This window comes from Capricornis sumatraensis, chromosome 17, assembly GCF_032405125.1.
Source record: "Capricornis sumatraensis isolate serow.1 chromosome 17, serow.2, whole genome shotgun sequence".
In the NCBI taxonomy this organism is placed as follows: domain Eukaryota; kingdom Metazoa; phylum Chordata; class Mammalia; order Artiodactyla; family Bovidae; genus Capricornis; species Capricornis sumatraensis.
In genome coordinates, this window is record NC_091085.1 from 59,482,446 (window position 1) to 59,490,549 (window position 8,104).

Sequence of the window (8,104 nt, forward strand, 5' to 3'; positions counted from 1 at the left end):
GTGTGGGCAAAATTTTGTTTCTGCCCTTCAAGACTGGAGTCTCTGTTTCCCCCCGTCGTCTGGAAGGTCTTGGCAGCCCCCATTTTCCTTGCTGGCTAAAAACAGCAGCAAGAGAGGAGAGTGTTTGTACTGTACAGATTTATAGTGTTGAACTATATTAAACTATAGGCTTAATTTTCTATTTTAAATTAAATTCTGCTTTAAATTGAGCCTAATCTTGAGGGCCCTGCCCTGTCATCCAAGTGGATCAGTCAGTCAGTTCAGTCGCTCAGTTGTGTCTGACTCTTTGCAACCCCATGAACTGCAGCATGCCAGGCATCCCTGTCCATCACCAACTCCCAGAGCTTGCCCAGACTCTTGTCCATCAAGTCGGTGATGCCATCCAACTATCTCATCCTCTGTTGTCCCCTTCTCTTCCCACCTTCAGTCTTTCCCAGCATCAGGGTCTTTTCCAATGAGTCACTTCTCATCAGGTGGCCAAAGTATTGGAGTTTCAGCATCAGTCCTTCCAATGAATATTCAGGACTGATTTCCTTTAGGATGGACTGGTTGGATCTCCTTGCAGTCTGAGGGGCCCTCAAGAGTCTTCTCCAACACCGCAGTTCAAAAGCATCAATTCTTCAGCAGCTTAGCTTTCTTTATGGTCCAACTCTCACATCCATACGTGGAAAAACCATAGCTTTGACTGTAGGGACCTTTGTCGGTAAAGTAGTGTCTCAGCTTTTTAATATGCTGTCTAGGTTTGTCATAGCTTTTCTTCCAGGGAGCAAGTGTGTTTTAATTTCATGGCTGCAGACCATCTGCAGTGACTTGGGATCCCAAGAAAATAAAGTCTGTCCCTGTTTCCATTTTTTCCCCATCTGTTTGCCATGAAGTAATGTAGGTGGAGAGATGCAGATTAGGTGTCTTCAAAGGAGAGAATCTGGGGAAAATGCTGGGAAAGATTGAAGACAGGAGGAGAAAGGGACGACAGAGAAGGAGATGGTTGGATGTCATCACCGACTTGATTGACATGAGTTTGAGTAAACTCTGAGAGTTGGTGATGGACAGGGAAGCCTGGCGAGCTGCAGTCCATGGGGTCGCAAAGAGTCAGACACGACTGAGTGACTGAACTGAAGGAGAGGCTCGTCCCCACCCCCACTCCTCAGTGGTCAGGGCCTCCCAAGATCTTTCTTTGTTCTCACACGTGTGTGTGCGTGCGTGTGCCCACACGTACGCATTGGGAACTGTACACAAGCACCAAACGGTTTGGCTGGAGGGGGAGGGTCAGAGCTGAGGCAAGGAGGCCAGGAATCTACAGTCAGAGGAGCAGGAGGAAGGAAGTAGCAGCGAAAATAGCCTGGGCGGGGTGGGGTAGGGTGGGGTGTAAACAGTATTACTACGGGGTGGACCACAGGATGGCTGGTGTGGGGCTGAAGGAGCACTTCTGAGTGAGGTTGGGGCAAAGGTTTCTTCACATCGGGGAGCGAGGGGGCTGCGGGCCGTGGAGGACCGCCCAGCAAGCGGGGGAGGGGAAGGGAACTGAACTAGACGCCGACACCGTGGCTTTGCTTTTTCATTCAGGTGTACTTTGGGGTTACGTTTCTTTAGCACTTCCTCTCCTTTCTCAGACTTCCCACTGCCCCTTTCACTGAGGCCCAGGTGGGCTTCTCCACCCCCACACAGCCTGTCACCCCCTGGATGCCCAGAACCCCTGTTGGCAGATAGACCCCCTGCCCCCGCCTTTGGGCCGGCGGCACTGGTGGACCAGTGGCCAGGAGCTGGGCCTCTGCTCAGATGCAGAGAGCCTGCAGTGGGCATGGGCACGGAGTAGAACAGGGGCCCTGAGCGGCTCCTTCCCAGGCTCTCATGTTTGATCTCCGATCCTGGTGACTAAGCCTAAATTGACACCATGCCAACCGGCCCTCCTCTGATAAGTTACCCTTTCACTTCTCTAGAGCAGCAGCAACTTGTTTAGGAAAAGCCTAGCTCCGAATGTTCAGAGCAGTCACTTCTAAGAGCACAGTGGCAGAAGTAAGGAATTCTGGTCACAGCAAAGCTCCGGGCACGAAAGCCTCGCAGATCCCCCGACAAAGCCCAGTCTGTGGGCCAGAGGGAGAGGAAATGGCCTTGCTCTTTAAGAACAGACAGCAGTGTTCAAGATTGGGGCTGGAGCTGGGGTGGGGGCAGCTGCCCAGCCAAACATGAGCTCTTGGTGCCGTGGCCCCGGGGATGGTGCTTGGGGGTTAACACGCCGCTTCTCATCACCCTGTATGGTCCTTTCAGACACAGAACGTTCAGCTCAACAAGGAGATGACGCTGGCCAGCAACCGGAGCCTGGCAGAAGGAAACCTCCTCTACCAGCCCCAGCTGGACTCTCGGAAGGCTCGTTTGACCCAGAAGTACCAGGAGCTCCAGGTGCTCTTTGAGGCCTATCAGATAAAGAAGACCAAGCTAGGTAACGCTTTCAGGGTGATCTTTCAAGAGTAAAGAGCCGATGGAAGGGCGCATTTTCAAGCTGTTGCACTAACCAGGAAAGAAACGTTATTTAGGTAACAATTTCAGATTAAGACAGTGATCACTGCTGCCAAAAACAATCTGTATATAGGATTGTGTCACCAGGTTAGAGAGAGACTTGATTGCCTTTCAACAAGATTGCACCGTTTCCAAACAGCATAGGAAAAAAAGGCAATATTCTGAATGATGATAATACAGCTAATGTTTTATCCTGTGAGGTTGGGCCCTCATAGTTAATGCTGAAAGAGATTGATCACTGGAATACTTTATTTTAATGTCACACTTTAATTTGCAGCCATTATGAAGTGACACAGGAGTTGACTAGCATTGAGGCCTAAGTAGCTTTCAAGGGAACTCTTGAGATTCATAGAAGGTTAAAAAGGGACTTCGCTGGTGGTCCAGTGGTTAGGACTTGGTCCTTCCACTGCCACGGCCCCAGGTTCAGTTCCTGACCAGGGAACTAAGACCTCATGTATCATGCAGCGTGGCCAAAGAGAAAGAGAAGCTAAAAAAATGACTCTCTCCAGTGGCGTTTCAGTACCATCCGATACCGTGATCCCTGTATCTCTGTACCTGTAAAAAGCGTGTGCTGTAACACGCCTGACCAGACTGAACAGAGGCGAAAAGACTGGTAACGATGGTGCTGGCAGGCATGCGGGGCTTTGTGTTGCTGGGAGGCGTGAGAACTGGAGATGGTGCTCGTCAGCACCTGGTGCAGCAGAGCTGCGGGCTCTGATTCCTCAGCCTCGCTGGTGGGCGACTCCCCCACAAAAGCGGAGGTTCCCGTCTACCAAGAGACACGCAAGAGTGCTCGTTGTAGCTTTATTTGTAAGAGCTAAATTTGGAAGCAATCTAAACACCTGTCTCTGGACTGATGGGTAAGTCGTGATACGCAGCTTTCCGTGCCACACGGCGTTGAAAGGCACGAGCTGCCTGTTCATGCCGCCACACGGATGGTCTCAGAGACGTGTGGAGCGAGAGAGGCCAGCACGGAGCACCCTGCGCGAGTCCACTTGGGTGAAGCTCAGAACCAGGCAGCGTTCCTGCAGAGTGGACGTCAGCACCTCTGGGAGCAGGGCTGGAGCCTCTGCAGACGTCCTGTCTCAGTCTGGGTTGGGGGACAGTTAATACACACACACTGAAGGTGTGTCTACTTTAGGCATTTATGTAAATTGTCCTTCAGAAATCCTAAGGAAGTAACGGGGTGGTTGCAGGGTAGGTCAGGTGCACAGTGATCGCCCCTGTATCGTGGGGCGGGCGGCGACACAGCTGCCCTGACACAGCTGCCCTAGCTCGGGCGCAGACCCCCCCCCCCCCCCCCCGCCTCACCCCCACCCCCCCCTCGCCTCACCCCCGCCCCCCCCCTCGCCTCACCCCCGCCCCCCCCCGCCTCGCCCCCGCCCTCCCCCGCCTCGCCCCCGCCCTCCCCCGCCTCGCCCCCGCCCCCCCGCCTCGCCCCCGCCCCCCCCGCCTCGCCCCCGCCCCCCCCCGCCTCACCCCCGCCCCCCCCGCCTCGCCCCCGCCCCCCCCCGCCTCGCCCCCACAACCCCCCCCGCCCCACCCCCACCCCGCCACCCCGTCGCGTGGCCTCCTTCCTCTCCTGCGTGTTCCCTCGTTCCCTTCTGCTTCCTGGAAAGTCCGCTCACTGGGTGTGCCTCCCCTGTCGCCTCTCCAGCTAAAGTGCACTTTCTTTGAGGGCATGGGGTGGGGTGTGTCGCTCCGAGGGGCTGGGGGCGATCTCTGAGGGGGTGCCGGTGCCCCCTGACCGCATTGTGCCTCCTGCTTCTTCCAGATAAACAGTCCAGCAGTGCTTCCTTGGAGACCCTCTTAGCTCTCCTGCAGGCAGAAGGGGCCAAGATTGAGGAAGACACTGAGGTAACTCGGGCAGCCCCGGGGGACACCCCAGGTTGGGGTAGGCGGGCCTGTGGGCTGAGGAGTGCACCAGGCAGGGGTCTAGGGGAGCAGCGGGGCGGCCGGGTCTTCCAGTGAGGGGTGCGTGCTGTGCTGAGACTCACACCTGGCCTGTGGGTGCCGGCGGCTGAGTTACCATCTGTCCGGGTCAGCTGGCTGGGTGGGGCCTGTGGGCACGGCCCGCCAAGCACCTGAGGCTTGAGCCTTGCTCAGTGATAAGGAAACGAATCGGGGTCAAAAGTTGAGCCGCTGTGGCACACTGGGGTGGGCAGTGCGGTGCCAAACTGGGCCCTGTGGTCTGATGACCCACTGGGTGGGGTGGCCCTCGTAGGCACGAGCAGGTTCCTGTCCCACCGGCCTGCGTGGGGTGAGCATGTCAGGTCGCAGCCAGCGGAGGGAAGAAACAGAGGTCTCGGGCCCTGTCGCTTGAAGGCCACTCTCGCAGGGCCTGCTGCCCGTCCAGTTTGTGGTCCGGGAGGTGGACAGGACCAGCCCTCCTCTCTTCTTGGCCCCTGTCCTGGGGGGGCCACGGTCTGCAGCGAGGAGGGGATGGGTGTTGGGAGGAAGCTCGCCCCGTCTCCCCTTGCCCCAGTCAGTGAGGGGGTCTTCCTCCCCTAATGGCTGACCCGCCCGGCCCATGACCAAGTTTCTCCTGCTCCTTCAGAACATGGCTGAGAAGTTTCTTGATGGAGAACTCCCTCTGGACTCTTTCATCGATGTCTATCAGAGCAAGCGGAAACTGGCCCACATGCGAAGGGTTAAAATCGAGAAGCTCCAGGAGATGGTGCTGAAGGGGCAGAGACTGCTGCAGGCCCCCGCGCCTGCCCCGCTGCCGCCCAGGGTGCCCGAGCTGGCCCCTGCCGCCCCCCTGCCCTACCCCGCCCCAGAGGCCAGTGAGCCCCCCTCCGTGGTGCCTCGGCGCATGCCGCCCCCGCCACCCCCGGCGCCTGCAGGACGCTTAGCCATGCCGTTCACCGCTGCCGTGGGCTCAGGACAGGCCCTCCCGTACCCGGTCGTGCAGTGCCCGCCCCTGCCCCCCCGAGGGGGCCTCCCCGCCCAGCAGGGCTTCTCTGTGCAGCAGTTTGTGTCGCCACCGTACCCGCCAGCGCTGCCCCAGAGACCCCCGCCCCGGCTGCCCCCGCACCAGCCAGGCTTCATCCTCCAGTGAGCAGCCCTTGTCCTCCCCGGGAGGCTCCCTTACTGCCTGCTGGCCGGGGCTGCACACACACAGATGGAGACTGTGGGCACTGGCTGCTCTGCCAGGGTCTCCGGTGCCCGGGGCAGGGCGTCCGGCTGGTTTTAGAGCCATAGGTCAGTGGTGATACACGTAGAACCCTGGTTTTGGACACCAAGGCAGCTGTGCGCGGGGGCTTGGCCGGGCATGGCTGTGGTCAAGCTGGTGTGTGTTCTCAGTATAGTTTCTTGTTCTGTGTTGATGAGCCCCTGAGTTTGGGGAAAAAAGCCTCCCCTCCCCCCAGCACACCTCTGTTCCCACGTTGGAGCGTCGTCTTCCTGTTGCAGCTTTATTTAATAAGCACGGTTCATCATTCTTTATTTTCAAGACGGTTCTGTGCATCCCAGCCCACCACCCACTGCAGCCGCCGCAGTGGGGGTTGGTCGGGTGAACCAGCCCGGAAGGTGCTCCCTGGACCTGTGTGGGGCGGGTGGTCCTCCCAGTCCCTCCCTCCCCAACCCTGGACGCTTCACAGTTGCCCACAGAGTTTGCACTTGGCCCCCAGCCACATCCAGAGGCCGGCAAGTCACGGCCAGATGAGGCGGTGGGAGCTGGGCTTGGCACGTGGAGGTCGTCCCCAGCTGCTGCTGCTCCTCCTCGAGCCAGCCCAGGCTTCTGTGAAGACCTACTCCTCCGGTATTTTTACTACGTGTGTACTTTTCCTGTTTTATATTGGGGAAGAAAATGTGTTTTTTGACACTCAGAAGACCATTCAGGGAAACTTTCGGAAAAATGCACATACAGTTCTGAGCAGGCTGAGATGCAGATAAAGTGACGCAATTTCGTTCTGTGCAAGCAGCGCACGGTCGCACCTGCAGGCCCGTGCTGTGCCTTAGCTTCACCTGGTGCCGGGAGGGGCCGGCCAGTCTGAATTCGTTCCTTGTTGTGTTGCAGGTGACAGGAAAGTCCACCCACCTTGCACCAGGATACTTATTCATAGCCAATATTCTCTGCCTCTGGCTGGGCGTGGGGCAGGGGTGCGACGGCTGCCAGCAGCCCCTCAGTGTGGAGGGGGGCCAACGAGCTCTGAGGCCCTGGCTGCACCCCGGGTTCTCCCGGGTTCTCCCTGCCCCCCGGGTGCTCGTCTGCATGTGCCGTGTGTGCCGGATTCCCAGGGCCCAGCTGGGGCAGGGGGTTGGGGGTGGTGGTGCCCCCCTCCACCTGCTGACGGAAAAAGCTGTGTTGAGTGGTGGAACTCGGACCCATGACTCGCCAGCAGGCCGCAGCCCAGAGGACAAAATCCAGGCGGTGCTCAGACGGGTCTGGCCTAGCAGGCCGTGGGCAAGGCCACCACCCTTTGTCCTCAATGACTGTACATTTCTCCTCCTGGACTTGAACTCTGCTGTATTGTTAACTGTTTTTCAAGAGAGCAAATGTACAGGTTGACTTACTGCCCTGCCAATCAGGTGGGCCTGCCACATCTGAACCTCGAGAGTGGTGCCACCACCCCACCCCGTACCTCTGCCGTCCGCCCCGCCGTTGGGGGTGCCCGCCTCCTACCAGGGGCGCAGCCAAACGCATGAGCTCGGTCGGCGTTGATGGGGGGAAGGGGCCACCAAGCTGGCCTTGCCGTCTCTCCAGGGCCACATCTGAGCTGTGGCTGTAAAGCTGTAAGATCCTTTTTAATAAATAGAGAATTGTTAATAACAGCCCGCCCTTCATTTGCTCGGGGAGCCTTGTGCTGTGTCTGGTTCTGGCGTCTCGGCAGTCAGCATTCCCACAGCGAAGCGGACCGGTAAGGTGGTTGAAGTTAAGACACAGAAGGCCATGGAGGTGGCTGAGGTGTCCGCCTGGCCCAGGAGCCCCAGCCCTCATAGCAGCGTTGTTTTTTAATCAGCCTCTCAAGGTATGTCAAGAGGATAGCACGTTCCCTCCTCCATCAGAAGGTGCCTTTGGGGTCCAGGCTGCCCTGCCAGCGCCTCAGAGCAGGGCACTCAGGGTGCCCTCTGGGTTCAGGCCAGCCGCTGGGAGCTCTGGTGAGGACGTTCTCTGCTGATTTCAGGTAGACTAGAGCTCCAGAGGCTCACCCACAGGTGTTCGGAGGGGGCCCGTGGCAGCATCGTGCGCTGCTGGAGGGTGGCAGGGGGAACCTCGGGCCGTGGCCCCAGGCTGAGCTGCGCCGCGGCCTCTGTGCCCCTGGGAGGAGCTCAGGAGTGTGAGCGCTGGAGCCACCCCACGGAAGCTTCCCTGTCGCTGTCTGCATGAAACAGACGGCATTCCCTTCATGGTGCTGAGGGTGTCGAGGAAACGCAGTGGTTTTCCTGTGAGAGGGCGGCTTCTGCTGACAAAGCAACTTGCTTTTGTTTACAAGAATGTCTGATAGCTTTCTCTTTGCCCGGTGGCTGCTAGGAAGCTTACAGGCAGATCTGTAGTCTACCCCCAGGGGGCTGGACAGTGCACTTGGCTCCTCCTCGCAGCCCCATCTTATCTCTCCCCGTCTGGGCCGGGGCCCAGCCCCAGCCA

At 58.3% G+C, this 8,104-nt stretch overlaps 1 protein-coding gene across 1 annotated transcript in view; it reads left to right on the forward strand.

Moving 5' to 3' along the window:
- VPS37B (VPS37B subunit of ESCRT-I) overlaps window positions 1-7,244 on the forward strand; it is a 31,159-nt gene extending 23,915 nt beyond the window's left edge. The window contains exons 2-4 of the mRNA XM_068989977.1: window positions 2,266-2,437; window positions 4,289-4,371; window positions 5,072-7,244. Coding sequence (XP_068846078.1) covers window positions 2,266-2,437; window positions 4,289-4,371; window positions 5,072-5,575 — 759 coding nt within the window. The 3' untranslated portion in view covers window positions 5,576-7,244. The remainder of the gene's footprint in view (window positions 1-2,265; window positions 2,438-4,288; window positions 4,372-5,071) is intronic.
- The last annotated feature ends 860 nt before the right edge of the window (window positions 7,245-8,104 follow it).